The 23,956-nt window shown below is 43.5% G+C and overlaps 1 protein-coding gene across 5 annotated transcripts in view; it reads left to right on the top strand.

Annotated features, from left to right (window-relative positions):
* The first annotated feature begins 18,243 nt into the window (after positions 1-18,243).
* AGK (acylglycerol kinase) overlaps positions 18,244-23,956 on the top strand; it is a 67,059-nt gene continuing 61,346 nt past the window's right edge. Inside the window, exons 1-3 of one of the 5 annotated variants that reach the window (XM_084896772.1) lie at positions 18,247-18,448; positions 18,796-18,885; positions 22,450-22,564. In XM_084896772.1, coding sequence (XP_084752898.1) covers positions 22,464-22,564 — 101 coding nt within the window. In that variant the 5' untranslated portion in view covers positions 18,247-18,448; positions 18,796-18,885; positions 22,450-22,463. Of the gene's footprint in view, positions 18,690-18,795; positions 18,886-22,449; positions 22,565-23,956 lie in introns of all 5 variants that reach the window. The other 4 variants (XM_084896773.1, XM_084896771.1, XM_084896774.1 and 1 more) reach the window with 4 other exon arrangements.

The following is a 23,956-nucleotide window of genomic DNA, read 5'->3' as shown; positions in this document are numbered from 1 at the left end:
TGGGGGAATTGAGGAGATCCTAAAGATAGGTGCCGGTAGGACACTTCCTGGACGTGTTAAACGGATCACAGGTAATGTCCGCAGTCCCTTCCTGATGACTCAGGAGGGCAGTGTTCCAGATCAGATGTGCCTGCAAGCGCTTCACAGGCTGACTGCACTTTGGGGTCAGCATGGTTGGATCTCAACTTTATAGATTCAGAAAATGGCATAGATTCATCCTTTGGCTCATGGGGAGCTATCATGGTTGCCAAGGAGAGTCACACTGTAACATCCACAAGAGATCATGTTGCTCAAACTCTTCAAAGGTTTGCCCTCTTGCTGAAAGGAAAACTCAAAGTCTTCATTGTGGCCTACCAGGCCTGCCTGACCTGGCCTCCCAGCTCTCCTCTGAGCTCATCTCTGCCATTCCCTCCTCCGCCAGCAGATGGTCAGTGCCAAGCCTGAAACCTCACGGAATTGCCCCACAGGACAGTGTAGACTCTGCCGGAGCCATCCTGCCTCTGCTGGAAGTATTCTGTGTCCTCAGGGCCAGGTTCCAGAAGCCATCCTCACCAGTGAGACAGCCGGGTAAACAGCCAGCTTCCTGACTGTTCACTGGACGGTTCTGGGGCGTGTTCCATACGTTCTCGGAGGTCCCCAGCAGGGTTGAGCCTCAGTTGCCCAAAGGGGTAACCCACTCATTAATGCCCCATTTATTGGCTTCCCTTCTTTCCCTCTCTCACTTCCCCATTCTTTCTTATGCTCCTTAAGACCACCTCCAGAAGAAACCACTTGCATGCAAGTCCTTACCTTCCTGTTTCTAACATCTCAGAGTCTTTGCACCTTCTATTCCCTCTGCCCGAAATAGTAGCTCCCTCCAGTCCTTCAGGTCTCTGCTCAAATATTGCATTCTCTGATGTACATATAAAGTAGAAACCCCTACCTCTATGGGATCACTCCCCATTCCCTGCTTTATTTCTCTTTTCATCACCAATGGCTACCAGGCCCTTTGCATGTTGATCTGTTTATTTTTATTTATTTTTTTAAATATATATTTTATTGATTTTTACATAGAGAGGAAGGAAGAGGGGTAGAGAGCTAGAAACATTGATGAGAAAAACATCGACCAGCTGCCTCCTGCACACCTCCTGCTGGGGATGTGCCCGCAACCAGTGTGCATGCCCCTGACCGGAATTGAACCTTGGACCTTTCAGTCCCCAGACCACTGAGCCAACCAGTATCGGCGTGATTAGTTTATTTTTTGATGGTCTCCCCAAGCAAAAGCTAAGCTTTATGAAAAGAGGGATATAGTCTGTTCTGTTCCATTCGTGCCTATATTCCCAGCCAGCATCAAATGAATGGACACAGAGGTAGGCAACAGGGATGAGAGAAAGAATATGTGTGGCTATAGACTCATACACCAACTTGGCTTTAATGCCTTTTGTTGGTAATAGCTCAAAGTCTACAAGTTGGAAATGTTAGCGCCATGTGAGAAAGACCTTGGAACATATTCAATTGCATGTTTTCTGCGAAAGAATTTGAGGAAGAGAGTTAATGTCACAAATATGTCTGCTTCCTGACTTTTGTTACAAGAAGTATTTTACCCTGTTTCCCCGAAAATAAGACAGTGTCTTATATTAATTTTTGTTCCCAAAGATGCACTAGATCTTATTTTCAGGGGATGTCTTATTTTTCCATGAAGATGAATATGGTACACATTTATTGTTAAATGAAAATAAAGGAAATTTATTACCTGTATACGGTACTGTAGTATGGTAATTGTCAATACAAATCAGACAAACTGTGAATCCTACAGTGTCAAGAATTTACTCATTTATTCAATGACAATCATGTCATCATCTTCTGGAACATCATCATAACAATCCAATTCCTGAATTTCCTGGTGAATTTCTTATGACTCCATTTCTTTCAGAATCAGTGGACCAAATCTCTCATGTTTAGCCTAGGGGGGGCCTTATTTTCGGGGGATGCCTTATATTTCACTCAGAAGGAAACCTGTAAGTAGTTCTTATTTTCGGAGGATGTCTTATTTTCGGGGAAACATGGTAGATTCTAATTACAGCATGATTCACAAATTCTTTTCATTTAGAACGTTCTGCTTTTCAAAAATTGCAGACCTGTGCCACTCTGAAGCTTAACATGCTTCTATCTGGAGCAGGAAACGTTCAGACACGATTTCCTTTGATAGGGGCCACCTTTCAGGTGGCAGCTACTGAGTCAGCATGACAAAAAAAATGTGGGAAGTAATTCCTACACCTGTCCCATCAGGTTTGAGGGTCCACCTGAGCTTGTTTCTCATTGTCTCTTATATTGCATGGCATACTATCTCCATGGATATGATCTGGGTCTCCTATTCGATGTCCCTGCTTAGATGTCACCTCTCAGAAAAACCTTACCTGACCACCATCTAGAGTAGGAAGCCTTTACCCAGTGAATCTCTTTTGTGTAGTGTCGTTGTGTTTTTCTTCCTGGCAATTATTACCTGTAGGCACGTATTCATGTCTTGCCATTTCTTTACCATTATCTGCTGTCCTAGAATGTACTAGTAAGCTCACTGAGGGTAGGACTGTGTTTGTTTTGTCACAACTGTATGGAGAGAGCCTGGCATGTAATAAGCACTCCATAAATATTTCATGGGTACAAGAATGATTGAGCATGTGAAATAAGACAGGAAGCAGGGAGCTGGGCTGCGTGTGCTCAAGGTCGGATCACCAGCCTCTCTCGGAACCCAAGCCTCCTACTCCCCCTGTGAGCCTCCAAAGCTGTTCATTGCCTCGCTGGCAGGCAGGGTCATCCAAGAAAGTAAAAGAAGAAAAGAAAAATGAGGCACAGGAGGGCAGAATGGAGAATCTAGGTTCTTTTAGCAGCCACTATTCCTTATTTCTTGCTGGAGTATTGGCACCTTTAAAAGCCTTGGCTGAAAAAAAAAAAAAAAAAAAAAAGCCTTGGCGGTCCTCCCCAACCTCTCCATTCAATCACCAACCACAGTGACTAGAAAAAAATAAAGGGGGAAAACAAATCAATGTGCTAAATCTTCCCTGGGCTCAGCGACAGCGGCCCCTGCAGCTTCCCTGTGCTGGCCACAGGGCTAAGCTCTCCAGGCCTCTCTCTGAACCTGCCGCCAGGAGAGGGGACCTGGCATGTTAAAAATAGGCTCCCTCCTCCTCCTCCTCAGCCCTTTCCCAGCCTGTACTAGACAAAGGAGGAAGCCTCTGGGACTGCCCTGCTTTCCCAGCGTGGGTTCTCTGTCCCTGGTTCTCATCTGCCCTTTTATGCTGTCTACTCACTACCTTCTTCCTGTTAAGTCTCCATGCTCCTCTGTCCATTTAGCCAGCCACTGGCCCAGTTTCCCCGATCACAGTTCACCATTGATCCCCTTCTCTGTTTAGGTGTGTAGGGAGTGAAAGGAAGAGGGACAATTGTTATCTGAGTGTAAATGGTGGAGTCAAGAACAGAATCAGCCGAAGCCGGTTTGGCTCAGTGGATAGAGCATCGGTCTGCAGACTGAAGGGTCCCCGGTTCAATTCTGGTCAAGGGCATGTGCCTTGGTTGTGGGCGTGTCCCCAGTGGGGATTGTGCAGGAGGCAGCTGATCGATGTTTCTAGCTCTCTGTTCCGCTCTGTAAAAAATCGATAAAATATATATTAAAAAAGAACAGAATCATATTTTGAAAACATTAAAATGGCTTATTTTCATTTCTTCTTTAAATCATACTGCCTTCAGTTCTCTCCCCACAAGTCTCAGCCACAAGTTTCCTGTCTCAGGGGAGGAGAAGGTGGGTAGAATAGAGGCAACTGATTGCCTTTCAGTATCAATTCTCACTCAACCTCTTAATCAAGAGCTTGGTCTTGAAATATAGGCTTTGAGGAAAGAGAGGAGGGATTTCTAAATTCTAGAGCTCCTCCTCTGACACGGTGAGATCCATGCCTGGTTGGCTGGATGGGTGAGTTTTAGCAAAGGCAGGTCCTGTCAGAAAGGAGACTGATTCAGTGGGCAGCAGGAAGAAGGGTATGAAGAGCAAGGAGAGACTGAGCTAAGACATGAGATCAGATAGGTTCTTGTTGTTCCTTTCAATGGGTGGACCATTAAGAGTGTGTGTGTGTGTGTGTGTGTGTGTGTGTGTGTGTGTGTATGAGTGTGCATGTGTGTGTGTGTATGTATGAGTGTGCATGTGTGTGTGAGTGTGTTTGTGTGTGTAGATGGCAGACAAGGAAGAAAAACAGTACACCAACAGGTAGTCCTGAGAATATTAAAGGGAGAGTGGGCTTGTGGCACATCTCCTGGGTGCACCGTAGAGGAGGCTCCAATCTGCCAGGGTGAGGAAGTTGTAAGGCATTGGCTGGGAACTGGCTGGATGAAGAGGCCTGAGACAGCACTTCTGACCCCCATTGCCAGCTTGGGAAGAGCAGAGGACCCAGACATTCTTACCTGAGCCAGAGAGGATGCTGGGAGTATTGGGGCAGACCAAAGCCTACTGTGAACAAGGCTGGTCTGCTGGGAACAGAGCCAGCCTGGTGCAAATAAGGCTGACCTGATGGGAACAGAGCCAGCCTGGTAGGAACAAGGATGGCCTGGAAGAGGTGGAACCTTCCTCTGATCTGGTTGTAGAGGGGCAGCTGAGGAGACAGGGGCCCGATGGCAGATCTTGGTGACCTGAGTGAGGGAGCCAGGCTGGGAGCAGGTGATAGGAGGCATGACTTCCCAGAATTCACTTGGGAGGCATTTTCAGAACAACTGTTCGGAGGAAGGCTGTGGAGCAACCCCCACAAGGGTTTAAAAGATCTGGGAACCATCGGTGGCTGAAGGAAAAGCAGGGAGCATCTGATATCTTGCAGGGAAGGAATCCATGTCCTAGACTGTGGATCTAGCGAGCATAGGATTTCCAGCCAAAAGGAGCTTTGTCACCTACTTTGCTATGGGACATTTAGACATGACTGTTCAGACACACTGTCACTGATTTCTGTCTTCTGTAACTAAGGTGTTGCTCTTTGACCCACAGGTGTGGATTGTACACTTAACCTGTCCCTTGTATTCTGTGACAGGTGACCGACTTTACGAGTTGATTTCTTGCTCAGGACTACATGTACGCTTTCACGTAGATGTGTGAAGTGTCCAGGCCAAGGCTCACACAGGTCTCTGCTAACGGTTCCTGTGTTAGTGAGCTATTGCTGAGCAACAAATTATCCCCCAAACTTAGTGATTTTAATTTTTTTTAAAAATATTTTATTGATTTTTTTTTTTCTTCAGAGAGGAAGGGAGAGGGATAGAGAGTTAGAAATATCGATCAGCTACCTCCTTCACAGCCCCTATGGGGGATGTGCCTAAAACCAAGGTATATGCCCTTGACTGGAATCGAAACTGGGACCCTTCAATCTGTAGGCCAACACACTATCCACTGGGCCAAACTGGTTAGGGAAGAACTTAGCAATTTTAAACAGCAAACATCTACCATCTCATGATTCCCATGAGTCAGGAGCTTGCGAGTGGTTTAACTACCCTGGCTCAGGTTCACTCCTAGGCCATGTCAAGGTGTCAGCCTGGCTGCAATCTCTTGTGAGGGCTCATATGGCCACTTGAAGCTCACTTATGTGGCTGTTTGAGGCCTCAGAAGATCTGCGTCTAAAACAGTCATGTGGGCCTCTCCACGGGGCTCCCCAGGACATGAGACTGATAGGTCAAAAATATTTAATAAGGAAGAGTATCACAAGTGTGCCAATTCTGAATACCTTTTTATGGAAGCATACCACAAAAATGAAAAGTGAACAAATCTTATCTGTATGGTTCAATGAACTTTCAAAAGTGAACACAACCATGTAACTACACAGGTCAAGAAATAGGACATGACCCAGAATCTTCCAGAAGCATCCAGAAGCCCTAGTGCTCCTCTACGTCATCACCTCTCTTCTTCCTCTCTAAATGTAGTCACTACCTTGACGTCCAGCACCACATTTGGCTGGCTTTTTTCTCTCCAGCTTTATTGAGATTTAATTAACATATTTACCTGTGTTTCAGCTTTATATAAATGGAATCCTGCCATATGTATTTATTTGTGTTTGGCTTCTCGCTTAACATTCTGTTTGTGAAGTCCATTTAAGCTGTAGTATGTAGCTGTGACTCATTGATTTCATTGCTATAAAGGATTCCATGTGGAATGTACTACAATATACATTGAGTGGCCAGATTATTATGATCTCTGAACACATAATAATCTGGCCACTTAGTATATATGTTAGAGGTCCGGTGCATGAATTCATGCAAGGGTGGGGTCCAGCCAGCCTGGCTAGGGGGAGGGAACATGGGTAGTTGGCTGGCCTGCCTGCTGGTCAAACTCCTGCTGAAGGGGACAATTTGCATATTAGCCTTTTATTATATAGGATATACACTGAATGGCCAGATTATTATGCATTCAGAGATTATAATAATCTGGCCAGCCAGTGTATAAAATATAAAAATCTATTCTACCATTGATGTGCATTTGGGTTATTTCCACCTTTGGGCCAATAAAGACCACACTTGATCTACACATCCTTATAAATGTCTTTTGAAACATATGTGTTTGCATTGCCGTTGGCTAAGGTGGTAAGAAGAATTACAATCTACAAAGATGTCTACATCTGAATCTCCAGATATGTTGCATTTTGTGGCAAGAGGAAAGTAAGGAAGCAAATGGAAGTAAATTTGCTAATTAGCTAAATTTAAGATAAAAAGATTATCCTGGGTGATCTGGTTGGGCCCAGTGTAATCACAGGGGTCTTTAAATAGGGGGAATTAGAGGAGGTCAGAGCCACACAATGTGAGAACTCACCCCACTGGTGCTGGCTTTTGGACCATTAGCCAAGGACTATGGGTGGCCTCTGGAAGCTAAAGTGATTACATAATCACATGTCCAATGAACATAGCTTTCCTAACACTTTGATTTAGCCCAGGAGACCCATTTCAAACTTCTGAATTAAGCCACTAAGTTTGTGGTAGTTTGTTATAGCAATCAGAAATTAATGCAATGACATCCTTACCAGTAGAATCATTGGGTATATCCACATTCATCTTTTAGAGCTATTTCAAATAGTTTTCTATTGTTGTTGTACCAGTTTTCTCCCACAGGAATGTGTGATATTTCCATTTCTCCATCTTTCACAAGTGTTGGCATCATCATTCTTTTTTAATTATAGCCATTCTGTTACGGTATCTCATTTTTATTTCAACTTGTATCTTATCTTTCGTAGAGTGCCTGGTCAAATCTCTTGCCACCTGATGCCTTTTGGCCTTATGGTAAAGGAAGAATAGAACATAGCGCTGTTTTCATAAAACCATTCTGCATTTTCAAGTCACAAAGTTGGGATCTTCTTAAATGTGTTATGAGACTTTTCCACTTCTTATTCTTCTTCAAAAATAAGAAAGAGAAGCAAATTCTCGCCTGTATATATCACACACACAGTATGGCTATTTTAGTGAGGTTACCACACACACACACACACACACACACACACACACACACACAGTTATAAACATATCATACATGGGTAGGGGGCATTAAACAGAAATATGCTGTAACTATTGAAGTCACTAGAAAATAGTAGTGACTTTTAAAGCAGTTGTAAATACCAACAGATTATTAAGATATTATTTGTAGATTAACTAGAGGCCCAGTGCATGAAATTTTCTTGTGCAGGTACAGTTCCTAGGCCTGGCCTGCTCTCAGAGCCATCTTTCCCCACTGCCTGCAGCCAGCCCTGCCCTCCCCTCTGCTACCCACCTTCAGTTCCCCACTTGCCATCAGGAGATTAGAGCCTGATGGCAAGGGGAAGGGACCAAGATGTTGGCCATTCTGCCTGCTTGCTGGTCCCACCCCCCACCACAGGTGGCCCTCTGTGTGTGGGGCGACCAGCAGGGCAAGGGCCTTGGCCTGGCACCCCACCACCACCCACCCCTGTTTCCCCATTAGCCATTGGGTGATCAGAGCCTGCTGGCCAAGGAAAAGAACCAAGAACTGGTCAGTGCATCTCATAGTGACTGGTTGAGTGGTCATTCTGGTCATTCTGCTGTTAGGATCAATTTGCATATTACCCTTTTATTATATAGGATAGAGGCCAAGTACTTGGGTGGGGGCCAGTTGGCCTGCCCTGATGGGGGCCCTGGATTGGGGTAGGGGTCCCCATGGGGTGTGAGCTGGCCTGGGTGAGAGGCAGCAGCTGTTCTGGTCTCTGTTCATTCTGGTCATTCAGCCATTTCATTCACTGGACTTTTATTATATAGGATAATCTGTGCATGAGGTTAGCTATTTCACTCAGAGGCTCTGTGGCGAGTGTGTTAGGACAGGCCTGGGTTTTGAATGTTGGGAATGAAATTATATTCTTTAGCTGATATAACTTTCTAAATCAGTCATATAGTCAGTGACTCATACAATCCATTCCAAAATGCTCTGCTACTTGCTAGGAGATTTTTATTTAATTTAAGCATTTTCATTATTGTGGGTTTTTATTGGGCACTGTTCAGTTCTGAGTCTTGGGCAATTGTTATAATAAGGTTACTAGTCAATACTGCAGATAAAAAACAGCAATTCAATAATTAAAAGGCAACCAAGAGTGCAATTTGTTGAGTAGCAGAAAAATCAGACCTAAAAGGGCACGAAGATGGGCTAAAAGCCAAAACTATTAATGCAAAATAACATTATTTCCCATGGCGAACCAGTACGTGTTGGGGCTCCTGTGTTACCAAGGGGATTTTGTGAAATCATCAGACCAATAGTGTTGGGCAAGACAATCCTGATTTTCAAATCTTCCTCTGATCCTTAGATTATCTCCTCTCAGAATTCCCATTTTAATACTGTCAGGGTTTTATTAAACCAGGTTCAATTTCTCCATCTTTTTATTACTTCCTTCCCTTATCTACTACCATCCATACCTTCCACATGACTTTCCATGCTCAGACAGAAGAAGTATTTCCCTTTTTTGCTTGTTCATCTCTGCTTCCATTCCCCTTAGTTCAAGTGACAATTTCCCACTTGACCTCCCACTGACTCCTGGTCTGTCTACACCCTTCCTTGCCCCACACCACAGCCTGGGGGATCTTGTTGTTATACAAATCTGAGCCTCCAGTTCCTTCCAACTCCTCCAGGTAGCCTGTCTGCTTTGACTCTGCCCTGCCTCACTAGCCTCTTCCAGAATTCTCTCCCTCTTGTTCTCTGGGCTCACCTTTCTGATCCTAAAACCCACCATGCTCCTTTCTTTTCTACAGACCTCCAGCCCCTTCTGCCTGACTAATGGCCACTGTCCTTCAGTCTCAACCTAAACATTGCTTCTTTAGATAAACCCTTCAAGTAATTCCATCCTAGGGCAGGTCATGTTACTTTGTTCTCAGCAACCTTTATTTCTCCTTCCTAGTACTTAGCACAATTGTGAAATTTTAATTGCATAACTCATCTATCCCTTTAACTTTAGTGAGTGTCTACTGTGTGCCTGTATTAGATTGCTAGGGCCCCTCAGAGCAAAATGCCAGAGCCTGGGTGGCTTAAATAACAGAAATGTTTCTTTTCAGTGTTTTGGAGGCTGAAAATCAGAAATTAAAGTGCTGGCAGGTTTGGTTTCCTTTGAGGCATCTCTCCTGCGTTTTCAGATGGCAACCATCTTGCTGGGCAAAAGCTGGCCTTTGCGCTGTGTGCATACATATCTCTGTCCTAATCTCTTCTTATAAGAACTCCAGTCATATTATATTAGTGCTCCATCCTTATGGCCTCTTTTAATCTTAATTACCTCTTTAACAGCTTGTAATGGGCTGAATATTTGTGTCCTCAAAATTCATATGTTGAAATCTAATCCTTGATGTGATGGCATTTGGAGATGGAGTCTTTGGGAGGTGATTAGTCATGAGGGTGGAATGCTCACAAGTGGGATTAGTACTATTCTAAGAAGAGACCAGAGAGCGGGCTCATTCTCTTTCTGCCATGTGAGGACACAGTGAGAAGTCAGCAGTGTGCATCCCGGAAGAGGGTCCTCACCAGAACCCAACCGTGCTGCACCCTAATCTCACACTTATAGCATCTTCGAAATCAGTTTATGTGGTTTAAAAACTACCCGGTTTATGGCATTTTGTTAAAGCAACCCGAGCTAAGAGAAAGTCTGGTCTCCACATACATTCACATGGGGATTTCAATGTTTGAATTTTGGGAGAAACAATTCAATCCATAACCATGCTCACCACTGAATATACTAGTACCTTAAAGAACAAAACAGACAGGGCTCCTGTCCATATGGAGCTTATAATCTGGAGAGGTGGGGGAGTAAGTGGGACTGACAATAAGCAGGGAAACTAATGAATGACTACATAATTACAAATTATAAGAAGTACTCAAAGGGGAAAAATGGGGTGTAACGAGAGAAAAGTGTGGAGCACCTCTATAGACTCAGGAGTTAGGAAGGCCTCTTTGAGAAGCTGTTTTTCAGTTATGACTTAAGGCTAAGAAGCCACTAGCCATGTAAATCTTCCACTTAACTGCTGTTCCCTCTGCCAGAGGCAGGCAATTAGGTGGGAAAGAGTTTGCATGTTTGGGAAGAATGTGAGAAGCCGGGATGATTGGAATGCAGTGAGTGGTGGGGAGAATAGCAAACAAAAGGCAAAGTTGGAGAGGTAGGTAGGCGTTGGATTTCATGGGCCTTGTGACCCCGGTAAGGACTTAGGAGACTATTTTTAGGACATTGGGGAGATTTTTAAAGACTTTCAGCAGAGTAGCTGTGGCACCAGTGTTCTTATGAGGGGAATGGATGGTGTGAGGCAAATGAGAAAGCGGGGATTGCAGGTAGGTTATTTCCAGTGAATTCCATGGGGAATGATAATGGTTGGGATTAGCAAGGTCGTAATGGACATAGAAGAGGAACTGGTTAGAGAGGAAAACCCAAGTGATTTGGACATTTTTGTTTGAGATGTTTGTGAGACATTTAAGAAATAGGTCCAGTGTTCAGTTATACCAGCTGGGGACAAAGGTGGGTTGCAGGCTGGAGGAATAATAGAGTCTCATCTGATCTCAGGGTCAAGTTGTAAGGTCAGTGTGTAAGGCCAAAGCAGACACAATTTGAAATTACCTTTGAAAACTTTAGTATCTCTTGCACCTGAACCCTTGGAAGCTCAAAACTGGGGCTTCCTTCCTTTTCTTTTTGTATTGTGGCCACTCCCATCTCCCCCACCCCACACAATATCATCTCTGGGTTAATGGACACCTAAGCCTGGTTTGTGGAAGTGGGGGGAATGGAAAGAAAAAATATTTTTTTTTCTTTGCTGGGTGGGTACAGTTGAAATCACTGTTCACATAAATACAGCTTTCATGTACAAACCTGAGAATCACTGGCAAACAGATGGTTTTTATTCATTTTTAATTTAATTTAATTTTTTGGGGCTCCTTACCTGAAGATATTTTTCCATTGATTTTTTAGAGAGAGTGGAATTGAGGGGGAGAGAGAGAGAAACATCAACTAATTGCCTCCAGCATGTGCCCCAAACAGGGCGGGGGTCGAACCTACAACTGAAGTACGTGCCCTTGACCCAAAATGAATCTAAGATGCTTTAGTCCGAGGGCCTTTGCTCTATCCACTGAGCCAAACCACTAGGGCAGTGGTCGGCAAACTCATTAGTCAACAGAGCCAATTATCAACATTACAACGTTGAAATTTCTTTTGAGAGCCAAATTTTTTAAACTTAAACTTCTTCTAATGCCACTTCTTCAAAATAGACTTGCACAGACCATGTATTTTGTGGAAGAGCCACACTCAAGGGGCCAAAGAGCCACATGTGGCTTGTGAGCCACAGTTTGCCAACCAAGGGGCTAGGGCAACAGATGGTTTTTAAGTTCATGGAAACGGGTAAGGTCATTTAGGAGGAGAATAAAACAAAATAAAAGCTGTGTTAGCCTCCTAAGGCTGCCATGACTAGTGTCACAAACTGGTGGGTCCAAATAACAGAAATTTGCCATCGCATGGTTCTGGAGGCTGGACAGCAGAAGTCAAAGTGTAGGCAGGTCCATGCATCCTCTGCAACCTGCACGGCAGAATTCTTCCTCGCCTCTTCTAGCTTCGCTGTTTTCTGGCAATCCTTGGCCTCCCTCGGCTTGTGGATGCATCACTCCCGTCTCTGCCTTTATTGTCACAGGCATTCTCCTCTCAGGTGGCCCTGTCTTCACATGGCACTCTTCTTGCGTGTCTTTCTTCTTTTAAGAACCCCAGGCATAGTGAGTAAGGGCCAGTCCTATTCCAATATGACCTCATCTTAACTAATTAGAACTTAAAGATCCTATTTCCAAATTAGCCCACAATCTGAGGTATTGGGGGTTAGGACTTCAGCATGTCTTCTGGGGGACACGGATGTATAATAACATATGTCCACTGTTAGAGTATCACCTACAGTGGTTCCACTGCCCCCAAAATCCTCTGTGCTCCACCGATTTATCTTCTCCCTCCTCCCAACCCTTGGCAACTACTAATCTTTTCATTGTTTGCAGAGTTTTACTTTTTTCAGAAGTCATATGGTTGGAATCTATAGTATATAGTCCTTTATATTGGCTTCTGTCACTTAGTAATATGCTTTTTAAAGTTTCTCCACGTTATTTCACTGACAGCTCATTTTTAATTGTTGAAAAATATTCCATGATAGTGTACTCCCAACAGACTTATTACTTTAAAAAATAAAAGACCAAAAACTATTTTATATTAGTTAAATAGCAAGAGCTGAATTAAAATGAAAAAGCTGTAAGGGCAGCTTGCTTGGGAGAAGGGATTATTGGCAGGGAAGGTACATGCCCAGTACTATTGATGGTCTCAGAGGGGAGCGGGATTATGGGCTGTTGTAAATATAAGAACCCCAGTATTTCCCATCTGATTCCTCCTGGAAACACAGCTCGGCTGCCAGCAACTTGATCCCCTGAGTGCAGGGCCTGAGCAGTCACCCTGAGACACAGTAACCAGGCCTGTTACTGATGGCAGACTAAGAAAAAAAATGCCAAACTCCAGTACCTCTCAAACCACATCACTTTTTGCTCTTTACCTGACACTGAAGATATGCAATGAATGCTTGAATGAATGGTTGAAGAAACACAGGATGGCCCCAGACTTGGGGACTGAGCAAAGGTGCAGGGAGGGAAAGATCCGCTCATTAATGAATCTTGTGATAAGGCCCCATGATACTATTGCTGAAACCACAATCCGTTTACAAACTGCTGAGCCCTGAGAAGGAACTGTTTGCATTAGATTTAAGTCAAGACATCCCCAAGATCCCTGACAAGGAAGGACATAACAGCCTAGAGCCAGCCAGTAGACCAGAGGAAAATAGTATGTGTGCGTTTATCCCCAATTCTGCTGCCTCGGCCGGGTCTTCTGCGCCATCTAGTGGTGCGCTATTCAGGCTGGCTGCGCTACCAAAGCAAGGAACCAGGGTTTCCTGCCCTGGTTTCAACCTCCCAAGGATTAGAGCCTTCTTCTTAAGGTTCAAGATAAGAGACGGCGTGGAAATAATGAATACATCAAGAGCTTTAGAATGAACGTCAGAGAATTTTAAGTCACAGGACTTAATCTGAGCAATTACAGGCACATTTAGTAGCAGTATTTAGTATTTGTGCTTATCGTTTTTTGCAGTTTGGGATACTGGACAATTTTGGACAATGAGGCCAACCAAGATAAAGAGTAAAGCTGTGCAAAGGAAATGCAGAACTGAAGAGTGGAAAAGAGAATCTGATTCAGCTCCTACTCCCAGGCAGAGGAAAAGTCCTTTCCATTTCTCAATTACAGCAAATTAGGTTCCGTTAAAGGCCCAAGGTCAAACGTGCCAAAAGTGAGGTGAGAACCTGACTGGGTGCAGTGTTACTTTCTTTTGCTATGCTGCTTCAATGTGCCCCTTTCTTTTCATGTTTGCCTAGTTTTTGCTACAAATGCATTGATATTCTCCGACCAGTGAGTCAGTCATCTTTATTTTATTCTATACCCACACTGTCCTTCTAAAGGCTTGGTCACCTCCTCCCTCATTCCCTGGATGGCAGCTTGTTACACTTGTCATATATTAAATATATATTCTGTCAACTCATATTCCCTTCATCTGTTATGAACTTCTAGGTTCATGTCTGTATGTAGCATTTTAAATATAATTAATACAATTCACAATGAGTTTTTAAACACTGCACTTTTATTTTTAAGAGCATATGGCTTGGCCCTGGCAGGTTTGGCTCAATGGATAGAGCATTGGCCTGTGAACTGTAGGGATTTGGGTTCGATTCTAGTCAAGGGCACATACCTCGATTTCAGGCTCAATCCTGGCCCTTAGTGGGGGCCCATGTGGGAAGCAACCAATCACATTGATGTTTCTCTCTCTTGGTGCCTCCACCTCCCTTCCACTATTTCTAAAGATCAATGGAAAAATATCCTTGGGTGAGTATTAACAATAAACAAACAAACAAACAAATAAGCAAACAGGGAAAAAGGACATGTGGTTTGGAGTTAAATGGAGAACTTATATGTATTTGGCATTAATTACTAAGTAGGTGATTTTACAGCCAATAGCCTATTTAATTTTCATGATGAGCCCTGTAGCTAAGTTAGAGAATTATCTTTATATTGATGAAGAAACAGAGATTCAGACAATTAAATAACCACTTCTAATGATTTAATAACTAAAAAGAAGACCTGGAAATTAAACCTGGGTGTTCAACTCTTAATTCCACAAGACTTGAAATCAAGAAGTCTAAGTTTTATTCCCGACTTAAAAAATACATGAAACACTGGACCCTATTCCACTCTTTCAGAAATTTGTATGCCACTGGGGGCAAGAGACTTTTACTGCCCACTACCCCAAAGACATCATCTATGCAATCCCCAAAGAAATCCCAGAAAATTCATTTATGGATATTGATTCTGAAGTGTATATGGAGAGGCAAGAGACCCAGAATAGCCAACACATTATTGAAAAAGAAGAACCAAGTTGGAGGACTGATGCTATCTGCTTTCTTAAGACTTACTGTGGAGATGCAGTAATGAAGATAGTGTGGTATTGGGAAAGGAATAGACAATAGATCAATGGAACAAAATAGAGAGCCCAAAAATCGACCCCTCCCCCCAATATAGTCAACTGATCTTTGACAAAGGACCAAAGGCATTACAATGGATAAAGGAGGGTCTCTTCAACAAATAGTGATGGAGCCACATGCAAGAAAGAAAGAAAAAAAAAAAGAATCTAGACACAACCTTACACTTTTCACAAAAATGAATTAAAAATGTATCACAGACCTAAATGTAAAATGAAAAAATGTAAAACTTCTACAAGATAACATAGGAGAAAACCTACATCACCTTGGGTATAGTTTTAGATATACCCACACATGACTCATGAGAGAAAAATTGATAAGCTTGTCTTCATTAAAATGAAAAACTTCTGCTTTGTTAAAGACAATATCAAGAAAATTAAAAGACAAGCCACAGAATGGGAGGAAATATTTGCAAAAAACACATCTGGAAAGGGACTTCTATCCAAAACATTCAAAGTACTTTTAAAATTCAATAATAAGAAAGCAAAAAAAATCTGATTAAAAATAGGACAAAAACTTTAAGAGTCACCTCAATATATATATATATATATATATTCTTTTCATCTTTTCCCTCCCATCCTCAGTTTGCAAATATATATAGTTTGCAAATAAGCATATGAAATCTCTGTACCTTTTTCTTAATTTGTTATAAACCTAAAACTGCTCTAAAAATAAGGTCTTTAAAAAGCTACTTGTTTTTGTTATAAATAGAATTTCCACCTTCTTGTTTCAGAATATTTAGAAATTGGGTCACTCTGGCAGACTGAGTTTTGCAAAACAATACTGGAGACTGCCTGATGCAATCAACATGGATTCAATCTTTGTCCCTTTTCATCCTATATTAAACGGGCAGTTGGAAAGTGTCAGCCAGGGCCCAGATGTCATCAGGGGGAGTAGGTGGCCATGGATGACAAGGGGCCACATTAACAAAAGAAATCACATTCAGGAAAAGGCAGAGCCCATACAGATCATGCATGAGAATGGGCATTACAGAAGGTTCTTGTAAGAGCCCATGTCATACTCTGGAAGACATTCCCTCTCCTAAGACCCACTGGTTTCTTAAAAGGTCTCATTTACATGTTTCCAATCTGATAGTAGTACCGTAGATGCAGTAGGTATTAAAGGTTACAATAAGGAAGAGATTTGAAGCATAAATACCATAAGAACACCATTTAATACTTTTTCTTAAGGGAAAATGAAGTAGGCTAAAGAAGGATCTGTGTGCGTAAAATAAGTAAATAAACCAACATGAATGTTAAAAGAATTTGTAGGTAATTTTCTGTGATAGAAGTTCTGACTGGGGAGGATTCATTCCACAAGCAGGATCCATTTACTACATATAAGGCTATTCAAGGTGATATTGGGGTTATATCACTGTTTCTGAACCCTTAACTCTGTTTTATTGTTAATAAACCTGCAGAATATGAATATGGCACAGGTCCAGGGAAAAAGTTGGAGAACAATTTTAGGAACAAGAAAAGTTTAAGCATACCATTGATGTCAGTTACTGTAGCTCCTTTCTGCCATCTATTTTTACCTGTTTTGTTCCTTTAAAACCACCTCACTTTTTAAAAAATACACCGTCCTCACTGTGTCTCCTATCCATTAATAGTTTGTGGCTTGAGGTTTATCAAGTCAGTGCTTTTGACTTCAAGGATCAGAAATCCCTGACTTTGACTGGTTTAACAATAAGGAATTTCATTATTTCACATAATGGGATGTCTAGAGTTTGAGCAAGCTCTAGGCATAGAACAACCAATTGGGCCAATGATGTCATCAGGGATCTAGGTTCTTTTCATCTTTTCCCTCCCATCCTCAGTGGGCTTTGCCCCAGGCTGACTCCCTTCATAGCTGAACTATTGTTGTGGCAGTTTCAGATATTATGCACACCTGTGATCCTAGCTAAAGGAAAATATGGGACCATCTCTCTTTTAAACAGCTTTTTTGAGACATAATTCACATACCATACAATTTTCTCATTTCAAGTTCCTAATTCGGTGCTTTTAATATATCCATGGAGTGGTGCAACCATCGCCACAACCAATTTTAGAACTTCCACCACTCCAAATGCCAACTACATTCCTTGGTTTATGGTTCCTTCATCCTCAAAGCCAGCAGATATCATTTTTCTTTCTCTCTTTTTCTTTCTCCTTTCTCTCTCTCTCATCTATCTCATCTGTGATCTTCTTCTCCTAAGAACTTCTGTAATTACGTTGGGCCCACCTGGATAACCCATGATAAACTTATCTTAAGATCCTAAACTTAATCACACCTGTAAGGCATTCACAGGTTTCAGGGATTCAGACAAACATGTGTGCGTGTGTTTGGGGGGGTATCATTCTGTGTAACATACAGTGTTCAGTGTTCAGAATCAACACCTGTGAAAAAGGGCTAGCGGGAAGCAGGACTGGGCAGAGGGAGAAGCTGAGCTGTGATGCAGCTTGTAAATAGGGGAACCAGGTTGCAAGCCCTATGGGGGCGAAGCCTGAGGGGTGCTGTGCTGGAGTGCATGCCTGGTGCCTTGCAGGAACACATTAGCAAATGTTGTGTTGACAGAATGATGAACTGAAGGAGGCAGGAAAGAAGCCTGGACTGAATGGGTTGGTCTCCACACCACCTGGGGTTGGTGGTGGGGAGAGAAACTGAGAATTAGAGCGGCTGGTTTATGGATAACTTGTTTCCTAGAATCATTCACTATATTGTGGCCAGAGAGACGTGTAAAATGTAAACCGGATCACATCGTTCCTTGGTCTGAATGCCTTCCCATCCCATATGGGATAATGTCCAAACCCCTTACCACCTTGCCCATCTCTCCAGCTTCTTCGCTACCCTTTACCCCTAGTTCCCTTGACTTCACCCGCAATGACCCCTGACCCGCCAAACTGCCTAGGGCTTTAGAGTTTTGCTCTGGCTGTTCCCTCCCCTGAGCTCTCTGTTCCCCTGGATCTTTGTTTGACCTGCTTCTCCTCCCCTTTCAGGCTTCAGATTAATTACCCCTCACTCAGGGAGGCCTAACTTCTCCAAATTTAAAATAGTTCACCTGCACCCCGCTCCCTTTATATCACCTGGTTCCGTTTCCTTGCAGCCCTTAGCACTAACATTGCCCTGTTCATTGAGTTATTTCCTTGATGTATGCCAGGTCCTAAAATTGTGTTTGCCTTGGAAGGCTTTCCAGAAAATATCATTGAGCGACGGCTGGGTGGATGGCAGGCTGGATGGATGAATAAATAAGTGAATGAAAAATGAAGCCCCCAGGTGGTGGCCTTTGCACTCTGCACTCCTTACGCGGCAGGAGCCGCGGGCGGAACCCGAGGGCTTCGGCAGCGGTTTCCCTCAAATGAGCGGAGGGATCTGGAGGGCGCACACCGGAAGGCAGGCGCGGAGCGGACGGCGGCGGTGAGTACGGCGGGGCCGGCGCGGGAGGAGCACGGCCCTGGGGACTGGGCGTGAGCGGAGCCCGGGCGGCGGGTCGGAGTCGCGCTCGGCAGGCCGAGGGGACCCGGCTTCGGGGCCGCGGGTGCGGCGGCGCCCCGAAGGCCCAGCGCCAGTGTCGGGGGCAGGGCCCCGCGCAGATGGCGGGGTCCCCGGTGGTCACGGAGGGAGTCCGCCGGCCGGGGTTCTGGTCCCAGGGCTGTCGGTAGCTAGTGTGACCCTTACTCACTGTCTTCCTTGGGGCTTCGGCGTAGTCGTTTGCAAAATAGGGTGAATAATTTCTGATCGATTGGTTGGTTCATTCATTCCAGGTGCTTTGCTAGGTTCTGTTCGATAGAGGTGCATGGGCCAAACCAGCCTGTGTGGGGTTCACGTCTAGTGAGAGCAGCCCCGCCTTACAGGTGAGGAGGTCGAGTACAGATTTTAGCAATTTTTTTGGGGGGGGTGTGTGTGTGTGTGTGTAAAGCCCAACTCTGCTTTTCAGGCAAGGGATGTTTATCAGAACATATAACATTTAGACTTTTACTGAGACTGGAGAAGAACTGTGTTGGGTAGTTGGAAGGGGTGTACATTGCTAGCTAATATATTGCATATTGGGATGACAACATAAATGCTTATAGAAAAATATGCAGAGTGCATTCTCAGAGCCCCATCAGATGTGATCCTTACAGCCTAATTAGTTAATCAGAACAGGTGGTGTATCCTCATTTATTAATGAGGAAAGTACATTCGCAGCCCTATCAGATGCGATCCTTACAGCCTGATGAGCTCATTAGGACAGGTGGTATGTCCTCATAAGGACGTAGGGGCAGAGGCTACAGGACCCACCCAGGCTCTCACTGCCAGTAAGTGACAAAGCCTGGACTCGAATCTAGGCCTCGGGGCCCTTGAACCAGTGCTCATTACAATACCCTTGGCAGCCTTTTTGTTTCTAGTTTTTTTTTTTAATATATGAATTATTCATTGGGTTATAAATGACCTTTAAACAGTATAGGGAATCTTAGATGCTTCTCGCTTCCTAACCTCCAGATGACTTTATCTGCACTCAAATATGACCTTCATAGCCAAGAGTCCCAAATTCCTACCTTCTACCCTCCTAGCTTCGAACTGCTAAGTCCAAACCACTAATGTTTCTACTTGGATGCCCTGCAGCATCTCAAACTTAGTATGTCCTAAAGTGCACATACTACCAAATGTAAGGATTGAAATCATTATTATCCAATTAGTCACCCAGGTACGATCTTGGCTTGATTCCTCCTCTCTCACCTCTTACAATTAATCGATCACCAAGTGCTGCCAAATTCTATTTTATAAAGATTTCCTAAATCCATCCTCTACATCTGATGCTCCTTCCTTCCTTTTGGTGACTGGAGGTTATGGTAATAACTTCCTACTGGCTCTCTCTAGATTAAACTCAACCTTATCCAGTCTAGTTTCCATTCTGCTCCAAAATGATGTTTCTACAGTTCAAATATAATCATATCACTCACTTGATGAAGTCCCTTCAAGGTTTCATCATCTTCAACATAAAATTCCAAGTCCCTTGCCATGGATTCAAGGCCCTTCCTCATCTTTTCTGAACCTCCTTTATCTCTCAACCAAGTGTTTCTCAAAGTGCGGTGTGGTGCTGACTTCCCTTAGAGACTCCTGTGTACTTGTTAAAAATGACAATGATCAGCCCAACCAGAACAAATCTGGATCTCGGGGCTAATGCTCAACCATCTGCATTTTACACAAGTTCTCAGCATTTTAGCAACTTTTACACTGGCATTAGAGAGGCCTTGTTCAAAATACTCTCCCATATTTACCCTCTCCTTTATCTATACTGACTACCTATTTGTATTTCTCAGAACACACTTTGGTATTTTTTTGTGTCTTTGTGCTCATTAGGCTCTTTAACTCCTTTCGTGGTAACTCCTCCGAGACTCAGTGTGATATCATGCCTTCTGGGAAGACTTCCCTGCCATGCACCACTGTGTCACCTCCAGTCTGTTATCAGATGTGCCTTTGGGTTCCATTATGAGCTAGCCTGGACTGTGTCCCCGATTCATAGGAGGCTGTGCTTTCTGGCCTAGTCTCATTGTTTCTAGCCTAGTCTCATTCTTGCCTTCGGAGGAATTTTAACCAATGGTGAATTGGTTAAATTGGGGGGAAAAAATATTTAGTAACACTTGTTAAAGAATGGTAGGGCAGACTTTACTCAAGGGGTGCAGGGGGGGAGAGGCGTCTCCATGGAAGTAGAGAACACTGTAATGGGCATCTTGGCATAGGGGAAGAAGATCGACTCAGCTCCCACCACCGAGGATGGGTGGGGGTTGGTAGCCAAGAACCAGGTGGAGGTCAGTGAGTGAAAAATGACTTAGAATATCAGAGATAAGGGATTCTTATTACAATGACTCAACAGAATTCTTGCCTGGGTGGTCAGATACCAACGGTAGGGGTTTTTTTTGTTTTTTTTGGGGGGGGGTGGGGGGAGGTGTGCGCGCGCGCGCGCACACTAACCTAACTTAACAAAATTCTTATTCAAACTGGATTCTGTTAGGACAGAGGGAAGCCAGAGGCTGGGCCTCCTCCAGCAGAGAGCTCAGAGGAGCCTGATTAGAGTTAGGCCAAGAAGAGAGTCTTTGTCTGTGGTTAGAGGGAGTAATAAGAGAACTAGAATTTTCAGTGAAAGCAGGGTTTTTTGTTTTTTTTTTTTTACTCTTAGTTTATTTACCGCATGCACACACAGTCATAAAATTTTTTCTGCTTAAATATTTATCTGTTTAGAAAATGATTTATGTTTATTTTAGAAAACTTAGAAACACATTGCAATTTAATAAATAAAATGAATGTGGCCCATTATCCCACAAACAAGAGCAAACTACTTCAATTTTTTTGTGTTTATTTCTAATGGTATTTTTTCCATTTATATTTGTGCTTGGACGTAATTGGGATAATACCAATTATATATTGCTTTTTAGCTTGCTGCTTTTACTTAACATTGTGTTTTGAGTTCTTTCTACATCAGTAAAAATTCTTAGTGAAGAAAAATTTACTGTAGGGGAGGAAATAGTTCTACTTGACCCTCATAGGGTCCTAGCTGGGGGTCTGTAAATTCACCTGATAGATTAACAGGAGAAAAGCATGCACATTTATTAATGAGTTTTATGTGACACAGGAGCCTTCAAAAGAAATTGAACACCCAAACAGACAAACCTGAGTATTTTGTGGTAGATTTGAGAAAGAGTGGGAGATATGAACGCATAAGTAGTCTGAGGTAACTATCCTAAATCAGAAACTTAGCAGGGGCTGCTTGCTAGGATTCTTCTTGGCATCCCTTTGTCTTGGGAGAGAAGGATGCTCTTTTCCTCTAGGTAAAGAGAGGGAACCTCTCACAGGGTTTTTTGACTGGTTTCAGGCTAGTTGGTGAGGTAGGGGAGGAGGTCAGAGTGACCTTTCCACTTCTACCGTTTTCTCAGACTCCTTCAGACTCCTGCGGGATCAGGCTGAAACTGGCAGTCTGACATTCCCTAAGGGGTCCTGGATTGTGCGAAGGCTCAGGCCAGGCCTAGGGACCACACCAGTGCACAAATTCGTGCACCAGGCCTCTAGTATACATATAATAGAGTGACAGATAACTCTCACAGTGACTGTAAGAAGAAAAGAAAAACAAGAAGCCTAGAATTTCCTCCTCCTTTTTTCTGCCTCTCCTGCCTCCTAAGGTAAAAGTGATCAGAGAAGGAAACAATGTTGTTTTAGGTGAGAAGAAGTAAAGAAAGAAATTTTAAAAGGTAGGCGGGCAGATGAGGAGATGAAGACTTGTGAGACTAGATGGGAAGAGGCCAGAGAGGCTACAAGAAGGAAAAGAGCAAGGGAAGGGGGACAGGGAGAGGATGAACGAATGGAAGACTGATTCGTAGGGACTGTGCATGCTGACCTTGAATAATCATGTTTATTTTTCTTTTTCTGCCTCTGTTACCTAGCAAATCTCTAGAAGATGACTATGTTCTTTAAAAAACTTCGAAACCATTGGAAGAAAACTGTAGCTGGAATCTGCCTGCTGTCATGGGGAGGCCATTGGATGTATGAAAAACACTGGTAAATAACGGGGAGCCCCCTGCCACCCACCCCCACCTTCACCTCCCACAGCAAAACTGTCCAAAGGGCCGAAGGTTAAAATCTCATTCAGCTGGGCTTGTCTCTATAAAACATTGCGGTGTAAAAAGAAAAACAGGCGTTGAAACCACGAAGACAAAGGCTTCTTGTAACCAGTTCTATAAAATGGAACTACGTATGTGGAGCTACTAGCACTGATGCTGCAGCAGATGTAGATCATAGTTGGTAGATGGGAAGGGGAAAAACTTAAGGCCCAGCCTAGAGAGAGAAAAGTCTCCTGCCAGGTCAATAGTAGGCAGGGACTGGAACTCAGGCTCCTTGCGGTTTTACTTCTTCACTTTCTTACTATAGCCTCTGGGTCTCATCACTCTGGTTGCTGGACCGTTACTGAATCTGCTTCCTCCAACCTCAGTGACTTTCCTCATCTGTCCCTTTAGCCTGGGTTAAATTGAATGAGACAAAGACTTTCAAACCTTTTGTTTAAATAAGGAATTCTGCAGAGCCCCGGTTTTATCAGTCTTCAGGCCTAGAGGGAGGAGAAAGTGCCTGCGCTCCTCTTCTGATTTCATATGGTAATAAGATTTAAATAAACAGAGTTTTGCATAAAAAATTATGCAGGTTATTAAAAGAACCAATCAATTGACAGGCTTTTGGGGGATTAAGGGCTACATCTTAAGTACATAGCAAGTCTCTCTGCGATCCAGGTGTGTTCAGTGACTGCTTATCAAACTGAAGACAGAGCGGCGAGGCTTTGTGTTAGAAAGGAGATCCGCACTGATGCTTCTGTGAATGGTCTCCGTTCTCCACGGCAGGGATAATTTTATGATGCAGCACAGTGTCTAGTATTTTGAAGTTGTAGAGAAGATGGAACATCCCCTCCTTTCTCTCTAAGTATCCTCAGTGCTAAGCACTTGAATTCCATTAGCTAGTGTATAAAGAACAGGCCCGAGGAGCTTAAAGGTGGTAATAGATAAAAAGGAAAAGGGTGGAGGAGAGCTTTAACAATCGGAATAAGAAGCATATGGTGTTTGCCTTTTCCTCCCTTTTCTGACTACGCTTGAGTCCTCAAGGAAAGGCTCTGTTAAAAAACAAAATTCAACTGAATAAACTTGAAGATCTAATGAATTCAGAGATTCTAAGACATGCAGCAAGCACCCCATCTAGCAACGAGAAGACTGCTCTGAAGGGATGTATAAGGGGGAGGGGGGGGGGAAGCTAGTAACAAAATAAAGGATTCATTTTGCTCCAGGATGTTTTTTTGGGAAGGATAGTGGTGGAAGAGAATGGGAAGGGTTCGATCATGCCTCTTCTATGTATGGGGGATGGAGAAGGTCATGTGACAGTTAACTGGTTCTTGACCAGAAATTCTGAGTA

This window comes from Pipistrellus hanaki, assembly GCF_964339955.1.
Source record: "Pipistrellus hanaki genome assembly, chromosome: 10".
Taxonomy (NCBI): domain Eukaryota; kingdom Metazoa; phylum Chordata; class Mammalia; order Chiroptera; family Vespertilionidae; genus Pipistrellus; species Pipistrellus hanaki.
This window is presented reverse-complemented; position numbering and strand designations above follow the sequence as displayed.